Raw genomic sequence first — 26678 nt, forward strand, 5'->3', positions numbered from 1 at the left:
CTAGAGATTTTACAGCGCAGATGCCGTGGGAGCATCGCATCCAAATGAAGCGTTATTACAGCTGAGTTTTCTCGGGCTGTGGAAATGTTTCGACGAGGCGCGGTGCTCTGCCTTTACTTGATGCCTTGTGGCTTTTTCACCCAAGTTGGGCTGTGGTGACCGAGACTGCTGTTATCTGCGGATGTCCCTGACCAATTCGAGCGTCTTTCTGCTGAACGAGGTAGGCTTTCGGTTTTTCCCTCTTCTTTTCTTTTCTTTACCTTCAGGTAACTGAGGAAAATTTGGACTGTTTTTTGTGCTGGAAGGAGTTTGAAACCAACCTGCGTGCAGTGCATTTACAGTACCATGCAGACCTGTAAGGGGGGCGAAGGTAGTAGTAGCAGGTCCTTTCTGGGATGCTGATAATTAAATTAGACACGCTGACCACGCTGGGAATCTTCCGTTTGGAGTGGAAAAGCTTTGACGTGCATGGCACTGTCTGCCAGCTGGAATTAGGGACAGATGAGCTTTGAAATGTTCGTGATAGTCATTTCACCCAAAACAACAAAACTGGTCAGCTGGCGCAACAGATGAACTGCGTGTGTGTTTATAGTCCCACTTTATGGAAAATGAGGTAATAACTGTTTTAATACTGCAGGAAAAACAAAAGCAATTTAGATCATAACCGGTGTCATGCATTTGTGAATGAGTGTGGTAATTAACGATCAGTTAAACTGTGTGGCTGTGTCTTTGCCTCCTTTAGATTCTTCATGCTTGTTTATAATGTGAGAGGACTCCAGTCATTCATCAGAGGATGTGATGTAATGCAGTGCCTAAATCAGAGTGACAACGCTAAGGCCGAATATGATGGCTATCAGTATTTTATTTACTAAGTAACGTGTTTCATGTTGAGGGAGAGAAACACAGGCGAAGTTACTTCTACAGATAATATTGCAAAGCCTGAATTAGTCACAATGTTAATAGATACGAGTGAAATGATTCTCTGTTGATAATCTAATCTGCTTTAGGTGCTTTATAGAAAACACAAAAATCAGATTTCTGCTAAATTATCAATGTAATAATGTTGCATCTGCAGCAATCTGCACTTATTTAGGTTGTTTCATTTTGTGATGTTTTATGCCTAATTTAATCAAAGTTACCATGGTGCTCTGAAAGCTCTTCTTTCCTGGAGGTTGCATTTCACAAAGACAGATCAATATATACCTGCAGCTATAGTGAGATGATTCACCAAACAATATTAGGAAATCTCACCCAAGGGGTCTGGACTTAAAGGTGACTGAAAAGTCAGGATACATAATTTTGACCATACTGTCAGCCAGCTGGCTGGGAAAGGTCCATCATCTGCTTCATTGTGTGTCTGGAAGCAAACTACTGGAGGTCCGCTCAGTCCCTCTGCAGTACGATGAAGTGCTAAAAGTCTCTCTGTCATCATGCTGAGGACTTTTTGGCACTAATCCCAAAAACTACATTTGCTATGCAAAATGTTCAGCACTCAATGCAAAATCAGATCTTAGATATTGATTCTGTTTTTTTCTATTTGAAAAAAAAAAGAGCAGCTTACAGCGTTTTTCAATGAATAAAATGGGGGGGGGGGGGGGGAGTCATTTTTATACATATTTAACTATTACCTTTTCTCTTGTATAGAGAAAACTTTTATTTGGAATAAGGCCCTTTCAAATGTTCATTTGAGAGTGAAGTACTAGAGGTTACAAAAAACAAACTGTAGCTGCATGCACATCTGTGGTATCACAGTAAACTTCTGAAATCCCTCTTCTTTCTTTCTTTTTTTTAAACTTTTTTTCGTGATTATATCTGAACCACTTTGAACCAACTTCTCAGTGCACTGCTTGTTAACTTCTCAGTGAACAGCCTCACCGGAGATTATGTAAGGTACATGTGCGCAGCTCGCCACTGCAAGAAGTACACTGTCTGTGTGAAACACTGCGTGGTGACACTCTCGCTCACTTCAATAACATTCCAGTCTGTTTACCTCCTCCCTCCTCTTGGTGTGCTGGAACACATTCTGTACCTGCTTGTCTGAACCCATCAAGTACTGTATAAACCTCATGAAAGGATTTGGCAGCAAGGAGTCATCTTCCCTCCACTCAAAAATCAAAATGCAGCATCCCCAGTGCCTTAAAATAGCTCCTCATCCATAATGCACCAGCAGCAGCTCTGCCCACAGAGGCGCTTCATATGGGACAGACTGACAGACATCTGCACTCAATGCTTGGGTGGAGCTCCTAAAGCTCCTCTCTTTCTCTCCTCCTTTTCTCCCTTTGTTTAACTTCCAAACATTCATTCATTCATTCATTCATTCATTCATTCATTCATATTTTTATTCACAGAATGAAAATGGATGCCTCCTCTGTGTCCCTCTTCTGTTTTTTTTCCTCCTCCAGTTTCACTATTTTCTGCAACCTAGCCTATGAATTATGAATCTCAGTCTTGTTGGAGATTGTCTAGCCAACCATGGTCCTCCTTCATGTGTGAGACTACTTGGCTTTGACATATCTGCTGCTTTTTTACATAGATGCAAGGTGCAAGGTGTGGTGAGCACAAATGAATGAACCTGGTTTGTGCAGACCTCCCACATCCCATAAAACACACACACTCACCAGCCGAGCAGCTGTCAGAGTACAGCCATCCATGACGTCTGCAAAACACACTCTGCGAACCACAGGCTACACCGGGGACGCCTCCACGTGTCGAACATCGCCCCCCATATCCCTCTCATCACCATCAGACTTTCTCCCTTCTTTAAACTTTTAGCTTTTGAGATGTTGAAATCCAGAGCGGCTGAAAAATGTGACAGGACTGTAGAAATGCTTGATTTTTTTTCCCCCTTGGAGGTTTTGTCTCTGTGCTCTATACAGTTAGCCCTGCAAGAAGGTTCTGCTTGTTGGGCTAATATGTGATTTTAAAGATGTCTGCTTGGGGTGTATCCCACTTGTGCCCTGTGATAGGTGGGATAGCTGGATAAGCAGATAAGAAAACGTACAGAAGGATGTAGTTACAACACATGGTACATATTTATGTCATCAGTTTTCATCACAACTCTACTGATACAAATTTGGCAGTGATCACCAGATATCTTGGAAGAACTTCACAACAACACTTAATTGGGCAGGGATAGCTCAGTAGGTAAAGTGGTCGCCCCATGATCGGAAGGTCGGCGGTTCGAATCCACTTAACGGCTACCCTGAGGTACCCCTGAGCAAGGTACCGTCCCTACACACTGCTCCCTGGGCGCCTGCTTAGTGGGCTGCCCACTGCTTCACTGAGTGAATGGGTCAAATGCAGAGAAAAACAAGTAATTTCCCCATGGGGATCAATAAAGTATCCATTATTATTATTATTAATTTTGGAATTACTTGCTCATCGACTATGTACAAGCGTAAATTGGTTTGCCCAAATAATTCTGGCAATGGTATTTTTGTTAAAAACTTGTGAAAATTACAAGAAAATCAGATATGGTATAATTAAATATGACTCCAGCTTTTCCCTTCGAGTGCTTCTGAAGTGTCTAGGGATCCCAGTCATGTTTACCTTGGTTGTTGCTTTAAGGCTCAGTGCCACCCGATGCTGCATCACATTGTCACCTTAAGCATCATGGTGGAGTTCTGAAAGAACCCAGCATGCGCTTTTGGTACAAAGTCCCATCGGACAGGCAAGGTAGAGATGAAGGGTAGACTAAGGAGGAGGAGAGAGGATGCTATGTGGAGCATAGAGAGCCTCACTGACGTAGAGAAGGGTTGTGTATTGAGTGGTGGAGAATAGGAGAGGAGGGGGGCTGTAAAGAAAGAGAGAGGGATAGTCTGCTTACAAGCACGCTACAGTACACTTCAGTGTTACACAAGAGAGAGAGCACACCATGACTGCCTAGCACAGAGAGAGCAAGCAAGAGAGACGGGGAGTGTTGCTCTCCTACCTCTATCTGAGTAAGTATGGCGCTATCTCTTCTACATCAAAATTCCTTGCCTCAAATTGCTCAGACCTCACAGCAGGTCTGATTTTCAGATGATAAAAGATTTTGGCTGACTTTGAAGAGAATGGAAAAATCTTTCCTCATTAAATTTTGATTGAAAGTTTGAAGAGTGGAGTTGTTTGCAGTTGTTAAAGTGGGGGAAGACTGAATTTTGATCTCCATTTGACCGCTGTGAACAGATCTGATGGATATCCAGATTCCTCACCCTCAGCACTCACATTTCACTGGAAATGTTGCACTAAAGCAGAAAATGGCATTTAGTGCAGTTGTGTGAAAGAGGAGCAATGGTGGGAAGCTGTGGGCATGCTCGCAAGCGTTTCTTTCTCTGCTGGTGGGGGGAAGGAGTGCATTTGGGACCACTAGGCTTCCTGTGTGGGGTCAATTAAATACTGCATGAGACAGAGCACTAAAAGCCTGTCCCGCGAGGAGCCAAGTGCTTTGTGTGTGTGTGTGTGTGTGTGTGTGCTGGTGCATCAGTGTGCAAAGCCTTGATTAAATTTGATGAACCAGCAATGTTGAGAGGACCACAAAGGTTCCAGTTCCAGCTTCTTTAAGGTCCTCTCCAGAATCTGTGCACCGGTGTTCTCATTGTTATCTTGATAAAAGAAAAGACAATAGCCTACAATGTGCTTTCATGTATCCATAGGACTGGTTTAATCTAGAAAATCCATCTGTATCTATCTAATTCGCTTTTGTTAACTGACATCTTTCCTCGCCTACACCGTGTAGTCACTGAATAGTTTTGAGACTTAAACGTGAGCGAAAACACTTTTTTTCAATGTAAAGCTGGATTGCGTGAGTATGTAGGCCACCATTACATATTGATAAGTCTGAAATCCCCCCCAGTTAGCTCGGTGCACTAAACAAGACACACCAATTAGGCCCAACTCAAATCTAAAGCCTAAATCAGGTCATCTTTTAACAAACACATCTGACTTAATGAAGGATGCAGTTCTGTTTAATTCTGCACTGCACCATCGGTACACAGCTTTATGTGGGTTAGCTCCAGCCTCTCTGCGCTTTGAAGCAGTTTGGTGAAGTCAGGTTGAGGGATCCCCGGGGGGATGAAAGTCTAACGATGCACAGTGTAGCCGGCAAGGCCAAGTTGTCAGCATGGATGAAAGATATTCCTGGCTACGCTCGTTGCGTCTTCTTCTACTGTATGCCAGCGTCACTGACAACCCATCCATAACTAGTCACATATTTACATCGTCAGTGTTGTATTCGCAGCACTTATCTGTGCAGCTGACAAATGCAAGGTGTATTCACTCCTTAGGTCTCCTTAAAGAGTGGAGTTGGTGTTGAGAGAACAGCTGTTTATCAGTGTGTCCTCATAGGCTGCAGGGTTTTCCAGAGGCTCATTAAAGACTGGGATAAAGTATTCTGGGGTAACATTAGAGCAGGAGGAGGGTGGAGCTGCAAAGGACAGTATGGAGTATCAATCTGTGTGCCTCTCATATTGATCCACTCTGCCCTACTCTGGTTGCATTTCTCTCTGGCTCTGAATGATCCACCTTTCCCTGTACTGCTGCCTCAGCTAACACTTCTCACAGAAAGTAAGGTGCCTTTTCATGAGTTACAAGGCCAGAAAGATGAGCGGTTGACTGCAGAGTTCCAGCATGTTAATCTCCATATTTGTCGTTAAGATCTGGAGCTGTTTTTTTAAAGCCCAGATGGCACAGGGCTTCTCACATTGTTTACAGAACAAGAGTATGGTTGGAAAAAAGAGAGACAGATAATCATAGAAAGTAACGGCGTGCGAGAGTATCAAATAAAGATCTGCTTGTGCTCAAAAACTGAGCTGGTTTAAAATCTAATATTTAACTATGGGTTTTGTTTTTTTGCCTTTTTTGGATTCAGTACTTGGATACTTGGAGGCCACTGATAAAACTACTTTCAGTGCTTCTTTATTCACAATGGGATCACCACAGCAGGTAGCTCCGCATATTTGATTACGCAGACTTTTACACTGAGTGCCCTTCCTGATAAAAGGGATCCAAAGGATTTGTGTCTCCTTCCAGGACTTAACAGAGGATCTTTTACTTGTCAGGCGAAATGTGTGGAGCGTCACACTACGCCCTCAAAGAATTTCGCTACCAAAACCATATTATTATATTTTTTGACACCTGCTTCAAGATAAACAAACCATATATACAAATATAAAATTACTTAAAAATGTACACTTTGAATTTCTGTCTTTCTCTAAATGAATTTCATTTTTTGTCTTCATTGGCTTGTGTAAAATCTGAACAAAATTGCTATTATAAGGTACAACTGCACCACAATATTAAAAATAGATACAATATAGATAAACCCACCTTTACTGCAGAGACAGCGCACATGTACATGCACAGTTATACAGATCCCTGCTCTTGTTTCCCATATTGGCTCATTCATATTCAGATTGTCTGTCTGGCTTCAGTGAATGTAGCTGAGCCATTCTCAAATCTGCTTTACTCTTTCTTTAAGGAATTCATCAAAACTCACTGAACTTTAACTTAAACAGCCCTCGGCTATCTCCCCACCGCTGCCAGGCCCAGTCACTGTTGGGAGGAGTGTGAGGAGAGGAGAGCTATATTTAGAGCACCTGAACAGCAAATTAATAACAAAAAAAGAGACATATTCTCTTAATCTTGTCTTCCTGTTCTAGTCTGACTGTGTTCTTCTCTGCCTGTTTCCTTCAAAAATCTCTGTATTTTTTCATTTCTCCCACAATTTCATGTCATCTTTTTCTCTTAATCTACCTCCACCCATTTCGCTTGAAAATATAGAGCTCTAAGAATCAACAGTAGCAAAGCAGACTAATGATTTGACATTAAAAATGTATTGAAAACTCGCATGTTTAAGTTCTCTTTCTGTTGCGATGTAGTTCATATTAGCCTTTGCTTGTTTCTAGCCCTCTTTTTCATTCCTTCTAACTCTCTCTCCCTTTATGATTGTATGGTGCCATTACTCAGAGGCTGTTTTACCCACAGCCCTAATGATGGAAATATAGCTACCATATCTTCTCTGCTGAGGGATCGGAGAGTTATTGCAATAACTTTAATAATGTGTGTGTCTCTATGTGTGTGCGTGTGTGTGTGTTAATATGGTATGTGCTTCCCTGCTTGTAAAAAGCCACACAGAAATATAGCCCCAGGGCATTTTTTTCCTAAAAGCCTTGGCAGAGTGCACTTTCTTCATTCTTAAGCAGCGAAAGTTCAGTGAGGGTGAGAGAGCATGCATGCTGCCAGCACAATGGACCCCAAATCAGGGTCTTCAGTGCCTGGGGCAACGTATAGAGCAGGCATCCAGGCCTGGCTCGCCAGGAACGAGACTTTCTTCTGCAACGGAGACGTCTCTTTCTGGCTTATTAAGACATCTGATGGACTCTAGATGGCTGCTTGCTGACTCACCGATGCAATTCTGTTTTGTAGACTCATGCATCACCTTCCTGTCAGGAGGATGGTGCAGGGCAGGGCAAGCAGGCAAGCCCTACCCTACTCGCCCCATCTCGCCTTCTCTTCCTGTTTCTGCATCCACATGTTCGCCTCTCTTTCATCAACGGCTTTACATCCTCTGCATTTCTGAGTGTTATTCATTTTGCTTTTCCTGTGCAATAAGGAAAGATACCAATTGGCAGAGGAATGACAATCAGAGACTATTTTTAAGCTTTCCTTTGCTCAGCCATTGTTATTTTTACTTATCGAGGCTTACAAGCTTATCCTTTGTTCTGCTTTATTTTTAGAAGTTCTCCCTGTGCCCAGTAAAAAATTATACACTGCACAGTGAGAGTAAACACCAGTCCAGCAATGTAGTTGTTGATTTTATATAGATATATGTGTATCTTTTTCAGGATCTCTTAATACCTGAACTTACATAAGAGGGAGGTATGGAAAAACCTGAAAGGGTTGTGAATATGATGCTGGAGAGGGCTGCATGAGATTTGTGGCAGAGAAGGGCAACCCAAGGGAGAGCAAAGCTGAGCAGAGAAAAGATCTTTTTTTTTTCTTTAAATTTATTACATGAAGTCTGACTTGCAGCTAAAGCAAGAAACTATACAATACCAGCATGCGGGCGTGTACACAACAGTGCTGCAGTCAGGGCATCAATTTTGTATAGGAAATGACTGTTGAGGCAGCGCAGCAGTGGTTGTGAAGCACTTAGGCATCGCGCACCTCCCTCTCTCCCCACTGTTACCACGGGCTGAGGGGAGGAGGGTTACGCTTTTTCATTGCAATGGGGGGAAGAAAGCGCTGGCAGGAGCATCATGTCTGCCTCCGACTCGAGCGCTACAGGACTCATCTGCAACAAGGTACGCTGTTAACCCTCCCCCTTATTTAACCACTCTGCATGCGATTCCAGCCTCTTCATCTACGAGTCCTCCATCGCTCTGCTCAGAGGCGTCTTCATTCTGCTTTTTTCCCTCTTCTTCTTCTCCCCAACCCTCTCACTCTTTTCTCAGCAGAAGTCTGTTCACTTCATTCACTTTTCCAGCATAGCCCCTACTTGTCCTCTCGTCCCTCCCTCCCTCTTTTCTTCTTCACACACACTGAACTGAAAACACACAGGCTATCTCAACTCCATTACTTTGCAGCGGTGCTTTTAACTAGTAGTTCAGTGGGTGGCCTGTCTGATGAATAATATGACTCATGACCCATTTATTTATGGCTTGTCTGTTTATAAGGTCATCCATACCAATAAATAGTATACCCCAGACCCGTTTGTGGGTCTGTTTTCCCTGTTGTCTACAATAATGTTTCATGACATTATTGTAAAAATGCAGCAGCAGCTTCAACACTTCACTGTGGAATTCAAAAATAAAAGACTGAGGTATAATTTCTGGAATAAAAGACATAACAGTACTTTGATATGTACTGAACAATTAATGGAATAATGTGTATTTATACATCTGCATAAATATGTATCTTATTTTGCACAGATTGCCATAATATTGTTCATCTACTTCAGGCATGATGGCTAAGTATAAAAAGAGCAAACCATGGCTCTAACAGCTGGTTCATGAGCAAGGAAACATGTTTTGTCATGTGCATGCTTCCCTCTGCTGGCAGGAATCTACAACTGCTGCTGTGTCATTATCACACGTTCCAGTCCGTAACATCTGGGGGATTTCTCTCGACACCCTCTTTGGCCATAACTGTCAGCTGCACTGTGAGCAGGTCTGTCTTTTTAAGGGTCCGGTCAGTCAAACAGAGTGAGGTGTGAGTTTGCACGGTACAGTAAAGCTGTTTCAACACTGAGACTGACCAGTGTGTCTGTGATTGTGTTAGATTCCACTCTTGGTCCTATTTTTGTGCAATCAGAACAAGGATTTATTTTTTTTATTTTTTTTTACAGTGAGACAGAGTTTGTCAGAGACTGGAATAAGTAGTGAAATATATTCATGATTTTTTTTTTCTGATCTTGTTTGGTTTGTTAGAAATATGGATTGAAGGATGCATAAATATGAGGGATTACAACCATGGCTGTGTCATACATTAGATCACTTAACAGTTTATTTAAAAATTAGGATCAAGATTCATTATCTGCATTTAACCTATCTAGAGTATTAGGAGCAGAAGGACTGAAATCCAGGTGTAAGTCTGTACACTGGACATTAAACTAGCATCCAGCTTTGAAGCAACAAAGCCATTATGCTGTCACATTGACACTAAAGCTTAAAATGTAAAGGTTTTTTTTTTTTTTTTACTCATGCCCTTTAATATGCTTACCCATACTGATGAGTTGGAATTGGTACATGCATATCAGCATCTGTTCCCATAATGGCTGGCAAAAGCTTATTTCCAAAGTTCCAGCTTTCTTATTTCTTCACTGACAGAATTGCAATAGAGGCAAAAGTCTGTGAAATTCTTCTGTGACTGGCTTTTATTGGCACTGCATCATGGGATGTATCACACTTGCCTTTGAGGCTGTGTAGACGATTCTCTACATACTAATTGGGTACGTATGAATAGTTGGAAGGCACTGAGGAAGAAAGAGAATGAGAAGTAGTTAGAAAGACAGAAGCAAAAACACCCCAGAGGCTCCCCATACTATTAAAAGATAGGTTTAATGTGAGATTCTCAACTTCTGCCATGTATATTTTTACAAGGTTTGTGTGACACAAAAGAAAATGCCTGGACAGCAGACAGCTGATATTATGTCTATGGAAAGATCTGGACAGTGACAAAGAGAAAATGACTGTTGTGGAGCCCTTCTTCAGCAAATCAAAGCAGTTAAATTAGACAACAACAGTACAGCTAGTGTGTGTGTGTGTGTGTGTGTGTGCACTGTGTGCTAATGAGACTCTGTCTGAACTTTAGAATAAATATCCTCCTGTTCTATCTGTAGAACTTTATGGACTTTAATTAGGTTTTGTTTCTTGCGCTGGCAGACGCTTCAGATTCTGTTCTGCTTCTGGCAGGCTTTGATATTCAAATGATATCCACAAAACTCTGTGCTGGATTCAGCTAAAATATTTTTCTGTTTGTTTTTTTCTGGGCTGGGTGAGGGGGGACAGAGGTGGAAAGAGGGATGAGGCAGGTGGGAGACAAAAGGTAAATGAAGGATGACGTTGTTCTGGAGCTATATTTAGGTGTCTTATGTGGATACTCCTGTTTGGTATGTGAGGAGTCTTCCAGCCTTACATCCAGCTGGGACTGCAGCCACCAGGGAAGAGCAGGCTTGGAGTGAAAGGATGAGTGTGGAGTTTATGGAGTGAGCATTCTGAGTTTTATTTACATCTGTATCTGTCTGTGCCGGATTTACTAATTCATTTTTAATGATTAAACTGTGGCATTTCAAGAATTGATGTTCTTGAGAAATGATTGACTGACATTTAAGCACTTTTTAAAATACATATACATAAAAATTCCCCTATCTCCCCTGCGATCTATCCTTCAAGCTTGGGTCCTCTACTAGAGGCTTGGAAGCTTGAGGGTCCTGTACAGTTGCCGTTTGCAGTTTGCTAGGACTGCGCTCTTCTGAACAGAGATCTCAGATGTTGTTCTTGGGATCTGCTGGAGCCACTTGCCTAGCTTGGGGGGGGGGGGGGGGGGGGTCACTGCACAAATTGCTCCGATTACCAGTAGGACCACTGTTACCTTCACCCTCCACATCTTCTCAAGCTCTTCTCTGAGCCCTTGGTACTTCTCTAGATTCTCGTGTTTCTTCTTCCTGATGTTGATGTCATTTGGTATTGCTACGTCTATCACTATGGCTGTCTTCCACTGCTTGTTGGTTAGCCACCACCATTTTGTCCGTCTGTGTCTGGAAGTCCCACAGGATCTTAGCTCGGCCATTCTCCACAACTGTTACGTCCCTCTGATGGTGATATAAGAGTTGCAAGGCTGCTTCTGCGGTTCCACAATGGTGCACGAGCTGAGTAGCAGTGGACTGGTCAGCTTTTTCGTGATCTGGAAGCATGCCCACAGCTGATTCACAAACCAGTGACCCAGAGACAGAGTGAGCAGCAGCAGGCTGAGGCTGGTGAGATCCAGCGCTGGCTGCTGGTTGACTTCAGCAACTGCATTCAGAGGCACAGTTAGCAGCAGCATGGCTCGAGAGAAACCAGGACAGTGCAGGAATGTCAGCAGAACCACGCCTCTACCCAGAATCAAAACTTCATTGTGCTTTCTGGCACGCTGACCCTGTTTGCAGTTGTCCACACATCTGTGGAGTGTGTGTGGTAGAAACACCCAAAGCAAGCTGTGACTGACAGCAGGTGGTGATTCAGAATGACTTCTATTGACAGTCCTCAAAACGTTGTAGGGGAGAGTGAGGTAAGATGAGCCAGTGGGTAAGTTGAACCACCCCTTGTATCTAGGTAACTGTGTACATGTTTTGTTATGTGACCATAAATCCAGGAAGCACTCATCATTTCCATCCTGCTATATTAAAGAGGAGCACATTGGAGAAGGGGTAAGTCTGTATTACACAAAAAAATGTTTTCTGCTTGTCAAAGTAAAATTTCTGCATATCAGGTAAATTGACTGTAATATTAAAACAAATGTATCTGTGTCTAAAATGATATATTATACATGTTGGTGGGTTTCTAAAATATAATATCATCTGAAGAAGTTTTCTAAAGATTAGCCTAAATTGCTAAGCTAGCCCGTTTTTTTCAAAGTGGTGGCTATGGGGCAAAGTGAGCCAAAGGCTATGGGGTAAATTGATCCAATGGTTCAACCTACCCCACCATAAGGCACTGAAATTTATTTAAGGCTCTGACTTATTAAATAGTATTTTAGTTCAGTATACTGAACCCTTTTGTTGTATTTGTCATATGTTAACTATTATAGAAAAGATATCATGCCAAGGACCTACAGACGGAAGACCAGCTGGGGCTCAACACCCCTGGAGGAGATTGAAAGGGCAGCGAGTGAAGTCAAGGGAGGAAAGTCCATAAGATCAGTGGCTAAAGAAAGACAAATTGACAGGTCAACCCTCAGGAGATATATTAAAAAGAGGGACACACAGGAGGTCAAATCGGTTGGCTATAGTGGAACAGCTTCAGCAAAGAGAGTCTTCTCTGAGGAGGTGGAGAAGGAGCTAGCAGAGCATATCAAGAAGCTTGCAGAGCAGTTCCATGGCATTTCCCCAAAGAAATGCCGTGAACTGGCATTAGAATTGGCAGGCAGAAACAACATTCCTACTCCCAGCAACTGGACAGAGAAAGGTTTAGCCGGTAGGAAGTGCAAGCAACAACATTTCAGTAGGTTGGCACAGACTAATGTATTTTGTGTAGTTTACTACTTTACCATTACATTTTTTAGGTAAAGAATGGTTCAAGAATTTTTTAGGCACGCCACCATCTCTCTTGTCGTATGCCTGAGGCAACATCTTTGGGAAGAGCTACAGCCTTCAATAAGACTACAGTTGGGGAGTTCTTTGACAATCTGGCTAAAGTGATCGACAGGTAACAGAATCCAGGAGCCACCATTACATTGGCCTGGTTGACAGGTTTGCAGACAACGAAGTGAGTGCCAGATTTCTCAGAAGAATCCGAGGGATCACTAGCAGTAAGAAACCCACGTTTGTGTTCAAGGAAAATGATGAGGCATCTTTCCCACGCAAGGATGTGCTGAAGAAGCTACCTCAACAGGCTGGAGGAACTGCAAGGAGGGAGCAACAGTTCATATTCCCCTGCAACCTTGATCATTGGAATATTGAATAGTTCTTTTGAATAAATGGTTTTGAACTGGTGGTTTGTTTAGAAACCACCAGTTTCCAGGTTTGTTCTCACAGGTTTACAACTGTTAAAATGGTTTGTTTTCACAATATGATCAGTTTTACATTTTAAAAACTACATGGTCAGTTTGCCCCAAGATGGCTCAGTTTACCCACTGACTAGGTTCAATTTACCCCTAATCTGGGGCAAGTTGAGCCAAAGGAGCATTTTTTTTTAATAGGTCATCATTTTGGGCAGCGTCATCAGACATAGATCATTACATTTGAAAGGAGACATCCTGAAATAAAGGAATATGTTATCATTCTATTTCTGTGTCATTTTCTCACATCCAGGGCAACATGAGTAAAAAGTGGCTCATCTTACCTCACTCTCCCCTATAAATATTACACCCCACCTATTGTCAGGCGGGAGATGGAGCCTGATGTTTTGCAGAGCCTTCACCACATATATGTGTTTTAATAAAATAATTTGTGTTGACCCACAAAAAAAAAACAAAAAAAAACAAACACTTATGTTACGACCCGGCTCAAAAGCCGCAACATAAAAAAAAGGAGATGAATAACAGAGTGTGGGTGAGAAGAGGTTTCATCCTAAACTAGAAAACCAGGTTGGCTAAAATGGCTGGTGCCACCAAGGCAAAGACTAGTGCACTGCCAGAAAGCTTGCCTCAGGTATGCTTTTATCCACACCTGACTAGGTGTGGCCAATTAGCACCAGCTGAAAACACTGAGACGATTAAAAGCTGCAGAGGGACGTAACAACAACCCTAGTGGGCGTCTCCCATTTTGACCTAGGGACTTCCAGGCCATATTCGGCGCATATGTTTCTGTACACTATGTCGGCCACTTGGTTATGGTGTTCCATGTATGCCCTGCCTGCTAGCATCTTACATCCTGCTGTTATGTGCTGGATTGTCTCAGGAGGCATCTTTACACAGCCTGGTGTGATAGACCCCAGCCTCTGGATCTTGTGCTCAGAGCTTGTTCCTGTGCTGCCATCAGTGTTGGTCAAGTTACTTGAAAAAAGTAATCAGTAACTAATTACTGATTACTTCCCCCAAAAAGTAATCCCGTTACTTTACTGATTACTTATTTTCAAAAGTAATTAATTACTTAGTTACTTAGTTACTTTTTAAAAACACGATTTACAACCTGAATAGGTGATAAAGCGATAGATCTTTCAGCCCAATTCTACTTTTTCTGCATAATCCATCATATAAAATGTAATCAAATGGAAATGTCTCTTTTTTTTAACTTGTTTTATCAGTTTTAATCTTTTAACTTTATGCATCAAGCAAAAATGTAATTATATGCAACATTCTCTGACTTGAATAAATTAGTTTAACATTTAAACCTATTTTCTGCACATTCCAGCACATAAAATAAAATATTTTTTGTGTTTACACTCACTCTTTCAAATAGATGCAAGTAAAACACAGCAGAAAATAAATAAAGTCAAAGACTCAGCGGTCCTGTTGCTCTATTTTCACCTGTAAAGCAGGAGTGGCGTAGGCGGAGGTTTACCCTGGTGCAGGTGTGCCGCAGCGGTCAGTTGAAGAATCCGCGAGTTTCTCTGTGAGTTTCCCATTACGTCGTTGCGCACTCGGTGCTTGCTTGGAAGTTTAGGGTTTTTTTTCGCTGTAAAAAGTTTTCTTCCCACGCACAACGGACGCTAATGTTTTTGTCACTTTTTATGGAATCAAACTCAAAATAAGGTCAGTACTTCCACGCTTTAAACGCTGCACGCTCATACTCTCTCCCACAATCGATATAGGATCCATTGTTGATCTGCACACAGCTGTTGTCACCAACGGCGCACTCGCTTACTAGGGGTGGGGGAAAAATCGATACTGTGTAGTATCGTGATATTTTGTTTGCTAATAATGTATCGATACAGGGACAGCAGAAATCGATATTTTGTTACAAAAAAGGTTTGTGTGCTCTGACTTCAGAGCATGTTGATCCTTTTTCTGAGCAAGAATCCTGACATTCCTTCACTGTCCAAATGTGTTTAACTTTTTTTTGGCAGCAATAAACATGACAGTTTACTTATTTTAATTTAAGACATGTTTTATTTTAATTAAGTTTAAAACTTTTTTATTTAATGTAAAATTATATTTTGTTTTAATTTACTTTCAAATTCTTCTGTTGCTGAATGGGCTGCATAGTTTTCATAAATAAAAAAAAAAAAAAAAATAATAATAATAATAATAATAAATAAATAAATAAAATTGCAATACTATCGTATCGTGCGTTAAGTATTGTGATAATATTGTATCGTGGGATGTATGGTGATTCCCACCTCTATCGCTTACGTCACTGTCATGAGACATTCTTGCAAAAAAATCACGGTTTTAGTAACGCAGTAACGCAGCGTTCCTACGGGAAAGTAACGGTAATCTAATTACCAATTTTGCAATAGTAATCCCTTACTTTACTCGTTACTTGAAAAAAGTAATCAGATTACAGTAACGCGTTACAAGTAACGCGTTACTGCCCATCTCTGCCATGATTAGTGCTTCTGTGCTATCTTTCAGTCCAGCTTTGTCCAGCCACTGGTAGGACTTCTGGATGTCAGTCACTTCCTTTATCTGCTGGTGGTACATACCGTGCAGGGGCCTGTCCTTCCATGATGGTTCCTCCTCTTGCTCCTCTTTGGTGCATTTCTGCTCCCTGAGATATTCACTGAGCACATCTTCCTGATGTATTTGTGGATGTTTGCTGCCTTATCCTGAACTGTGGTACTGACACTCACCAGTCCCCGGCCTCCTTCGTTCCGCTTAGCATACAGTCTCAGGGTGCTGGACTTGGGGTAAAACCCTCCATGCATGTTTAGGAGCTTTCTCGTCTTGATGTCACTGGCTTCTATTTCCTCCTTATTATAACAGCAGCAGGGTACCTGATCACAGGCAGGGCGTAGGTGTTGATAACCCAGATTTTGTTCTACCGTTCAGCTGATTCTCAGGACTTGCCTGACCCTCTGCAGATACTTAGTGGTTGCAGCTTTCTTAGCAGCCTCTTCGTGTGGGATGCCTGTGGGATGCCCAGATACTTGTAGCTGTCCTCAGTGTCTGCAATATTTCCTTCTGGTAGCTTGATCCCCTCAGTTCTGACTACCTTCCCTCTCTTTGTTACCATCCGACTACACTTCTCCAGCCTGAACGACATTCCGATGTCATTGCTGTATATCGTGGTGGTGTGGATCAGTGAATCGATGTCTCGTTCACTCTTGTCATACAGCTTGATGTCATCCATGTACAGGAGGTGGCTGACGATTTCTCCGTTCCATAGTCGTATCCGCAGCCAGTTTTGTTGATGATCTCACTGAGGGGGTTCAGGCCTATGCAGAACAGCTGTGGGGACATAGCATCTCCTTAATAGGTCCCACACTTGATGGTGACTTGTGCTATGGGCTTGAAATTGGCATCTAGTGTTGTTGGCACATCCCCATTGAGTTCCTGATGAAGGCTCTACAGGTCCTGTTGATCTTGTACAATTCTAGGCATTCCAGGATCCATGTGCGGGGCTTCGAGTCAATCCGGGCACTGCACAGGTTGGTCAGTCTGGTCTTGCAGTCTTGGGCGACTGCTTTATCTACCAAGAGCTTGCGTTTCGTTCCTCTGTTATTCCTGCCAATTCATTTCTGTGTCCCTGCTCATGTATTGACCCACGTGCCTGTTCATCTTAGCCACTATGATGCCTGACAGGAGCTTTCAAGTGGTACTAAGGCAGCTTATTGGCTGGTAGTTGGATGGGACCGCTCCCTTCTGGGGGTCCTTGGAGATCAGGACTGTCTGGCTTTCAGTTAACAATTCTGGGTGTGTTTCATCCATTAGCAGTCTGTTCATTTGTGCTGCCACTTTAGATCCAATAGCTACTGAGCATTGACATTGTGGGTTGCGTCCTTCTCCCATATGCTCTTCCAGTATTGCTCCATCTCCAGGTTTGCTGGTGTGGTTCTCATATTGTTCCCCTGCCTCTGAGCGTATACCTTGGATGGTTCTGTGGAGTACAGCTGGTTTATTCTCCTGGTTTCTATTTCTGTGTTGAAAAAGCTGTGTTGTATTCAAGACTTTATACAGTACTGTCAGTATGATTTTAAATTGTAAAGCAGTACCAGTGGTAATAGTCCTATGTTGTTGTTGTTGTTTTTGTTTCATTATAAATCATATCCAGACATTGGATATAAGTCTGGATATTGCAGCATGTGTTATCAAAATGCTTGGTTGAAAATTGGACTTTTGCCAATGTATGGTGTGCCAGTCTGAGTGAATAAATAGACAGCAAGGTCGTGTTGCTTGTTAGTGTTGCAGAACTCGTGTTCATATTCCCCTGGGTGACATGCTTTGGAAAGCTGCAGAAGAAGAAACCCAGGTGCAGAAACAGGTGAATAGTAAGGAAAGAAAAGGGAAGTACGGAGGTCAATGCGTAGATGATGATCTATCTGTAGCTGAATCCGCAACATATGAGCTAAGTCTGTGTTTTCTATGCCGTGAGGAATTCTGAACAGCTGCTTCCAGGTACCTTATTGGGCTGATTTATGTCTTCTCCACCTGCTTTAAGACTTTCCTTCCTTTCCTCGTTCACTCAGGGTTCAGCCGATTCCTACACTAGTCGACCCTCTGATTCCGACCTGTCCCTGGAGGAGGACCAGGAGGCGTCTCGGCGTGAAGCCGAGCGCCAGGCTCAGCTGCAGCTGGAGAGAGCCAAGGTGAGAGCCTCAAGGTCAAAGGTCAATTATTGGCTTTAAAATCACCTCTACCTCCACAGGTACAGCAATAAAGTCCTGAGTCATGCTGAAAGCTTGTGTTCCAGTCGACCACTTTAGTCTTTATGTGTGTAAGGGTCTACAGAACTAAAACTAATCTTCAGATACAAATTTTGCTGAATATTAAAGAAAAGGTCATTCGATATATTGCCATAGATCTTATTTGTTTTGGGGGGGGGGTTTTGTCGTCCACAGGCTAAATCAGTAGCATTTGCAGTGAGAACCAATGTGAGTTACTGTGGGGCCCTTGATGAAGATTGTCCAGTCCAAGGTGCTGCAATTAACTTTGAAACCAAAGACTTTCTGCACATAAAAGAGGTGAGAGCCATTACAATTCTGCATTTGTACATGGTTTACAAATAAAGTAACAATAAATATTTACTCTGATTAATGTTAACGCATCTTGCATCATGAGAGGTGTCTTTCACTGTTACACAGAAATACAACAATGACTGGTGGATTGGTCGGCTGGTGAAGGAAGGGGCAGACATCACTTTCATCCCCAGTCCAGTCAAACTTGAGGCCATGAGGATAAAGCAAGAGCAGAAAGCAGCAGCTAGGTCAGAGATTACGCAGCTCTGAGAGACCTCTCTGTTTTTCTGACGCTGTTGTCCTAATTTTAGCAGCTTCCTCTGCAGCACACTCTTTGTAAAGTTATTTTATTACTTCTGCTCATATGTTGCTGTGGTTTGGAGGTCCTTCTTTCTAAATTGCCTCCTTAGGGGATCCACGCATAATGAAGCTTTGCATTATGTTGCTCCACAGGAAAGGAGGGAACGCGTCATCCGGAGGCTGGAGGTCCACCCCTCCATCTGCAGGTGAGAGACTGAAGGAGTCCTGCTGTCATGTCTGTCTGTCAGGCCTTCAAGCTGCTACCGAGTCAGATTTGCGTACAGGGACTATTTCTGGGCAAAAATGTTACCTTCAGGGAAAACACGTGTTTACAAAAATCTTTTTACTATAGAGTTTTACTTTAAATCAAACTGAAGTTCAAAAGTTATTTGATCACTGCTGAATTTGGATCAGAGCTTCCTGAATAACACACAGTTAACAAAACTGTGCACTTGTGAAGAAAAACTCGAGTGAATGCAAAAAAAAAAAGCCCAGATTGTTATTGTTCTTTTTTTTTTTTAAATTGTTTTATTATTTTCAGTTTATTTCCAGAGTGGGGTTACTCATTTCTGTTTAGTCTTTATAGTTTAAAAATGTTTTACTCTTGTTAGCCCAGTTAGTAACTTGCAATTTTGCTAAGTGGAATCATAAGCCCCTCCACTCCACTTTCACAAACACTGGACACGCCCCTGCTCATCACTAATTGCAAGAACCCACTTAGCTTTTCGCCTCTTTGCTCAATGTTCATTCTGTTTGTTTTCAAAGCCAAACAGAAGCAGAAACAGGTATGTTGGGGTATTCATCTGTGTATCACTCTGCTCTGATTATTTAATTTAAATGTTTTTATTAAATTTTTATAACTTTAAAATCTATCTCTGTGATCGTGTATTACTGTAACTTCCACATATCTTAATTTTCATGACTTCCACACTGTCTGCTTGTTGCCTGTGCAGACTGAACATGTTCCCCCATATGATGTGGTCCCTTCAATGCGGCCGGTGGTCCTGGTGGGTCCTTCGTTGAAAGGCTACGAGGTGAGTCAGCCATCAGTACTGTTCTTCAGTTATTTGGGCCTGGTTCTGTTTAATCTTGTGTTTTGATGCATGTAAATTAATTTGATTTAAATATTAAATGTATTTTTAGAGATAGTTTTTTATGTATTTTTATTATGGACAACACATTTGATCACAGCTGCGTTTTGGTCCAGTCAGAAAATATTGCAATAGCTATCTGACAAATTGATGCAAAGCAAAAACGACAAATTTCAGCAATAGTTTGGCCATCCTTTAACTTTGTCTCTAGTGTGAACATTTATGAAATTTGAGATTCATGCTGCTCATGATGAGTCATTGGCAGGTCAAAATCTCACTTTTTTGCTGCAAACATTATGATGTCCCACAGTAGCCTCTGCTGTAAAATGTGTATAATTAGTAAACTCGCATTGTTATTATGAGCACATTAGCATGCTGACACAAGCAGTTAGCTGAAAGTACCAGTGTGCCTAAGTGCAGCCCACAGAGCTGCAATGTACCATATCGCTTTTCCAGAAAAAGACAAATAAGCTATTCTGAGGCATTACTTAATGTTGCAGTAATCTAACTGGGAATTAGCCATTATGTGAAGCCTTTCATTCACTTTGCTTTTATTAACAAAGAATAAAAATTAGGAAATTAAGCAGGAAATTAAGCAATAATATTTACTGTAACTATATGTTAAACGTATTTAGATGTTTGAGTTATTTCCAGCTAGTTTCTGCTCTTTTTCTCTTCTGGATTCCCTTTCTAGCATGAGTTTAATCAGGTGTGGATTTTCTGATCCAGTAAAACTGGGGTGTTTGGCTTCCATTATCCCATGAACGCTTTTACTAAGCCGCAGTCCCACCCTGATGAAATTAAAGGGCACACAGTAGGCATCTTAGATCCATCTGAGAGCTACAGAACTGCATGTATGCCCCTTTGCATTAGCCACACCATGTGTTATACTCCCATACTGAACAGACACGCACACACACACGCACACACACACATGCACACATCACAGATGAGACATATGAAAACCCACTGCAGTCAAAACGAAATAATGTCAGAATGCATCAATTTCGATGACTCGGTGGATGAATATGTGAGGCATGTGCTTCAACATTTTCTCCCTGCCTTGCTCTTTCCTCTGTGGCGGTGCAGGCTATGAGCCAAGCTGTTTGTTTTGTGTGTGTGTGTGTGTGTGTGTGTGTGTGTGTGTGTGTGTGTGTGTGTGTGTGTGTGTGTGTGTGTGTGTTGAAATATTTATGCGTTGCTCTGGTAATGTGCTTTGGGGATGCTCCAGTGGTGAATGCCAGGCTGCCTCTTTCTCTCATTCCCTCACATTCTCTTTCTCTGTGCTCCGTCTCTTGTGTACAAATTATTTTCGGCGACTCATCAGGGTTCTTCAGCACTGTCTCTCCTCCTTTCCACTCCTTTGCCTTCTTTCCCCATCTCTCTGTTTCAGTGTGGAAGCTTCATCCTCTACTCCAAAGGCCATTCATTTTTCAGGACTGTTTGAAAATAGACTGCTTCACTTCATCCTGGCAGTGCACAAACATCATTGTGCCACTCAGACATCCAAGTGATTTAACACTGAACAAAGAAGGACTGTAATGCTGCTCATTTTTATCTGTGCTGACTCTTCTGTCTCTTTACAAAGCTATAACTGATTGGTCTTAAAGCTAAAAAATCCCATCACTGTCCTTCCAGCTGTTTACAGCTTCATTATAGTGTGTGACAGCTGTATTAATCCTCATTTAGTGCAGACACTTAAAGTCAGGTGTCACTAAAATCAGTGAAACATGCAAGAAATACTAAAGAGCAAGACGTGTGCATGAGTGAATGCATATTTCACAGCCCTTTCTCTCTCACAACGTCCCTCACTTATCTTCCTTGTTTCTGTTTCCTAGGTAACAGACATGATGCAGAAAGCTTTGTTTGACTTCCTAAAGCACCGATTTGATGGCAGGTGGGTAACGGCTGTCTGTGTCACTCTCTGCAGATGCAGAGCAGCGTACAGTAACGCTATGTCTGAACTGCCGAGCTGCTTGTGTGTTTCTGCATTGCACGTTTCGTGCTCGAAAGCACACACGATGACGATGATTTATTTTTAGTTGCAAGCGAGAAGGAGCACGAGCTCGTCTCCTCCTTTGAAATGGAACAGTTGTGGATGTGGTGTGATAAGATGCTTCTTGTTTAGGATCACTATTACCCGGGTGACCGCTGATCTGTCATTGGCAAAGCGCTCAGTGCTGAACAAGAAAGCCATAATGGAGAGATCCAACACACGCTCAAGTCTGGGTGAGATTTAGAAAAATTTTTTTAAAAACTTGTCTTTGATCTTTTTTTGCTCAATAAAGATGGACAGATGGATGCTAAAAATAGATGCCCTTCTGTCTTCAATGACAGGAAAACTTAAATAAGTGATGCAGCTCTGTTAAAAGTGGCTTATGCAACTCTCTGCCATTCACAGCTGAGGTCCAGAGTGAAATAGAGAGGATCTTCGAGCTGGCCAAGTCTCTTCAGCTGGTCGTCCTGGACGCAGACACCATCAATCACCCAGCACAACTCCTCAAAACCTCTCTGGCTCCCATCATTGTCTACGTCAAAGTCTCATCACCTAAAGTAGAGTACAATCCTCAAAGCTGCCTTTCTGGTCATATTCTGGATTCTGAGCAAACTAGTGGTTAATTAAACCTCTGTGGCACTATTTTAATTATTTAAATATTTGCTGGTTCCCAGCATCTGAGGGATCGTACACAAAATGCCTTGTTTTAGATGGTAAATGATGTACGTGGTTACATGGTTCTCTCCAGGTACTCCAGCATCCTCCAGCAGTCCAAAGCAGTCCATGCAATTAAGAGTTAGGTTAACTGGTTATTGTAAATGACTCCTATGTGTGAATGGTTCTCTCTCTGTGTTGGCCCTGTGACAGGCTGGTGAACTGTACCCTGTCTCTCGCCCAATAGTAGCTAAGATAGGCTCCAGCCTCCCTGTAAACCTGAATAGGATGAGAGGAAGAAGATGGATGGATAAATGATTGGATGGATAAATGATAACAGAATTAGAAAGTTCAACTCGGAAGGTTTTAAAATAGTACACTCCCCGTACAGATTAACATTTGTTTGAAGGAGCTCAAAAGAGGCAAATCAATGAGGAGAAATCATTTGGAAGAATTGAAGAGGAATTGAGACTTTGATGACTCATAATGGCAGAACAGAATCCCAGCAGTGATAGGATTTAGAGCACTGAGTGACTCTGAGTGGGAGATGGGGAGGAAGTGGGTTGCACAAATGAGAGTCTGAAAGGGAGAATGAAAGAGAGCGTAGATTTAAACCACACAGAGTGGAGGCTGATTGGCTCAAATAAGGCAGGTGAGAAGATGATTGGACTCGAGTAAAGATGTCAATATTGAGACGGACAGCACAGAAAAGAGGTAGACATGGAGACAGGAAAGCAGGCAGATGAGTGATTACAGATCTTTCTTACTGAACGTACGCATGAGCGTTATTTAAACAATTTCTGTCTGTAAGGGGTGTGTCTAATGCGGTTAAAACGGATAAATTAATTGTATGATATTAAATTAAAACCATGCTCGTTCATTTTTTGTGTGTGTGTCTGAATCATCTGGCAGGTTCTTCAGAGGTTGATTAAATCTCGAGGGAAATCACAAAGCAAACACCTCAATGTCCAGATGATGGCGGGGGACAAGCTCGCTCAGTGTCCACCTGTATGTCACGTTATGTAATTAAATGATATTTTAAAAGTTTAAAAAGTTTTCATTGAAGGACTTTGTATAAGTTTTCTCTTATCATTTTCTGAATCAACAGGAGATGTTTGATGTCATCCTGGATGAGAATCAGCTGGAAGATGCATGTGACCACCTTGCAGAGTACCTGGAAATTTATTGGCGTGCTACGCACCTCCCCTGTTCTGCCCCAGTGAATCCCTTACTGGACCAAAGTGTGATAACGCCACCTTCTGCTAACTCCAGCCAACAGGTAAGAGGAAAAAGAAACTCCTCAGGTGGTGCTTGATTTACTACTTTCGGATGCATTATTAATCACATATCCTTTGCTTCCTGTGTCCACTCTAGTTTTCTGAGACTCAAGAGTTGATAGAATGAGCACTACTTCAGATGTAGGTGAGATGAAACTTACTTTTCTGGATCTGCTATCGTTACCGTCTCTTGAAATTTGCCCCTTCGACCTCTGCAGGAGCAGCTTGTGCTGTCAGCTGGGGTCAGACAGTCGTAGCGCACAGGGACCAGGGCACCACCAGGGGGCAGCAGCAGTCCTCGTCTCTCCAAACCTGGCCACCACCTTCTCCAGCCACACCTGGGCCAAAGAAAAGAGGAAAAGCAGAGTATGGTGAGAGAGAAGGAGCAGGAGGCTGGTGAGCTGGAAGGAGAGAAGACACAAAAAACAGGAAAACAAGAAGAAGGAGGAGAATGATTTGATTAATGCTGCAACAGAAGAAGGAGCCTCCACCTTACTGCTGCCCCCCCGGCAAAAGCTCCCTGCTCCCACTACCACGCGACAACTCAGGGCCAATTTCTACAGCTCCACGTGCACTGGTATTTCAGAAAAACAGTGTAGCAGTGAAGTTACAACTCACTATCTGCCCCCTTTCTCATATTTTTCTCTCACCGTGACCTTAAACCTGTACCTCACTCCCCGCTTTTACATTTGAAGTCACGTCTCCCACCTGACAAAGGTGCGCCAGCCTACGTTTGCTCACACAGGCAGATTCACCTCTCACTGTAGCTACATCACACACCTGTAAAGTTCAGAGGAAGTTAGCCTACAGTCCTGTAGCATAGCAAAGCTACCAGTGTAAAACCTATACACCCTCCCAACACAGGGTTCCAGGGGGTCTGTGTCTGATACACGCCACTTAAAGAGGGTGACAGAAAATCAGCTTTGTATGTCTTCCATCTCTGCAGCTCTCGATGAGTTGTCATTCCAAATGTTTAACCAAATGTTTTCTCTACAGCACAAATGCAATGTCAGAGGCATCATGTTGTCACTTATGTTAGAGGACTCTTACTTTCCCTTACTTGCAGCTCCTGTTTTATGTTATTCTTTCTATTGATCTTTTTACTGTAACTGTCGTTACTACTGTTTATAATTCGTAAGCTCACTCTCAGTGTCACTGATTGCATATCTGTACACAACAGTGATGCTGAACACATGTATAACAAGCACAGACATGCACAGACGGTCTATATGCATCTTTGTCACAGCTATGAATGTATAAACGCTGGTCCACTGGCTTAGGAAGGATTACTTATAATAACTGTGGTTTGCAGATGATTGGAGGCAAAACCCGAAAAGGTCTGTTATCACATCTAAATATCCTAAATGCTTACACTTTACAAAGTTTGACTGTATTTACATGATTTTCCTACCCCAAAGAAAAAATAGTTTGTAAAATTGTTTTATCCTCCCAGAAATAATTGATCACAGATAACCCATGTTTAACATGAGCTATTCCACAACTGCTCCTGACTTAGGACTAACTTCAAAATGTTCATTAAGATGGTTTGAAAGTAAAACTTTGGAACCAATGAGCCAATAATAATAATAATAATAATAATAATAATGGAAATATTAGAAATGAGAAAGATTAATGATTTCCAACAACATCTGTAGACAATTAACAGTTAAATATTACCTCAGTGTGTCTTCTGAACGTGGTGCTTGGTGATTGTAGCTCTAAATTACAATAAGCGCATCACCGTAAGCTACGCAGCCAGGAACATGGTCATTTATTTATTTACGTCCAATATTTTGCTGTTACTCTCTGTCAATATAGCGTCAGCATTAAGTTGCTCTGTGAATAAGAAGCTGTGGACACTCACTACACTACACCACTGAGAAGACTTCATCTCCTCTACAGGAACAAGATCTCTGAGCACATGAACTGATTGTAAAGGTTTACTTCCTAACAAGCCTGGGAAAGTATTTTATTATCACTGGACATGAGGGTGACCTCTGGTGATGTATTTACATTAGTACCAGGTCTTATAACCATTATTACTTATTCTCTGCCCACATAGCAGGATATACATTATATATATGCATAGACTTTAATCAAAAACATGTCAGATTTCATGTGCGTACAACCACCAGTGTTCTCTTTTCTGCATCCATTTCATGTCTTGCATTGCTCACAAAAATGAATGCGTCTCAGTAAGCACTTCAATAATCGCATTAATGCAACTGCTTGTGTCATTTAAAGCAACAGAATTCTGCTAACATATCATACATATAAATAATCGAATATATGTGCATGATATATTGTATTCCTGTTTCATCAGAAGGGCTTTTTCAGATCAGCGTCACATGAGCCGTTCACTCTTCAGACTAAATCTGCGCGACCTATGTAACCACTTACATATGCATTATAAAGGCTTAAATGTAAATACTGTATATTAAATATGCAGATACTATTATTATTATTAGCAGATTGCACAATAACAGCAAAAGCTGACAGGTTTTAACCAGTACACAATTCTATAATCAGCGCCTCAGAAAGCATGTGTTTATATGTAATATCCTCTTTCTTTCCTTTTTTAAAGAATGGTGCACAGCTTATATAGGACCACTATTAAGGTTGCTTCCACTAACACCCTGATTCATTTCTGAAGGGCCGGGTTTGAGATACATAACTTCTACTTGATGAAACACAGAGAGCACAGTACCTTCTTTCGATAAAATCTACTCAGCTTCTCCTGTTGCTTAATTTTTATTGCAAGAAATTTATACAAAAGTCAATTATACTTCTTTGGTTTTCCAAAGCACAATTTTTTACAATTATCATTTCCTATTGCGTTTCACTTGCCTAAATTCTGTATGCAATACAAAGTTTAGCATCAACGAGACACTAGCTGAGACTATCAAAATATCTCCTCAGTTAAGATGGAGTATAATTGCACTACTATTATTTATACTAAACGTTATGCTGTACCCACCTCCAATACAGAGGAAAAAAACTGTTTGGCCTAATGATGATGTCAACGTTTCTCATCGTTTCTGACAAGTCTGCAAGATAAATGATATCCAACAGTGTCTGATGATGATGTGTAATGGGTGCATCTTTTGTCAATAGCACATGAGAA

At 41.8% G+C, this 26678-nt stretch overlaps 1 protein-coding gene across 2 annotated transcripts; it reads left to right on the top strand.

The window, feature by feature from the left end:
* On the top strand, positions 1 to 26678 carry LOC308406977 (voltage-dependent L-type calcium channel subunit beta-4-like). 2 transcript variants are annotated; one of them, XM_080898329.1, is made up of 14 exons: positions 1 to 220; positions 17748 to 17867; positions 18120 to 18242; positions 18363 to 18484; positions 18690 to 18742; positions 19302 to 19321; positions 19490 to 19570; positions 21466 to 21524; positions 21756 to 21856; positions 22029 to 22180; positions 23190 to 23285; positions 23386 to 23556; positions 23652 to 23699; positions 23773 to 26678. In XM_080898329.1, the coding sequence occupies exons 1-13, from the start codon at positions 182 to 184 to the stop codon at positions 23679 to 23681; spliced, it is 1167 nt and encodes a 388-aa protein (XP_080754455.1). In that variant the 5' UTR covers positions 1 to 181; the 3' UTR covers positions 23682 to 23699; positions 23773 to 26678. The 2 variants fall into 2 exon arrangements, with proteins under 2 accessions (XP_080754455.1, XP_080754456.1); XM_080898330.1 differs by having other exon boundaries at positions 23652 to 23695.

The sequence above is a fragment of the Rhamphochromis sp. 'chilingali' genome (genome assembly GCF_963969265.1).
Source record: "Rhamphochromis sp. 'chilingali' genome assembly, chromosome: 12".
NCBI classification, from domain to species: Eukaryota; Metazoa; Chordata; class Actinopteri; order Cichliformes; family Cichlidae; genus Rhamphochromis; species Rhamphochromis sp. 'chilingali'.

Bases quoted from the DNA above. Each gene is read 5' to 3' on its own strand.
- LOC308406977 (XM_080898329.1), top strand. From the start codon at position 182: ATGTCCCTGACCAATTCGAGCGTCTTTCTGCTGAACGAG. The intron at 18,485-18,689 runs GTCAGAGATTAC...GTTGCTCCACAG, and splicing joins GAGCAGAAAGCAGCAGCTAG to GAAAGGAGGGAACGCGTCAT. The intron at 21,857-22,028 runs GTGAGATTTAGA...TGCCATTCACAG, and splicing joins CAACACACGCTCAAGTCTGG to CTGAGGTCCAGAGTGAAATA.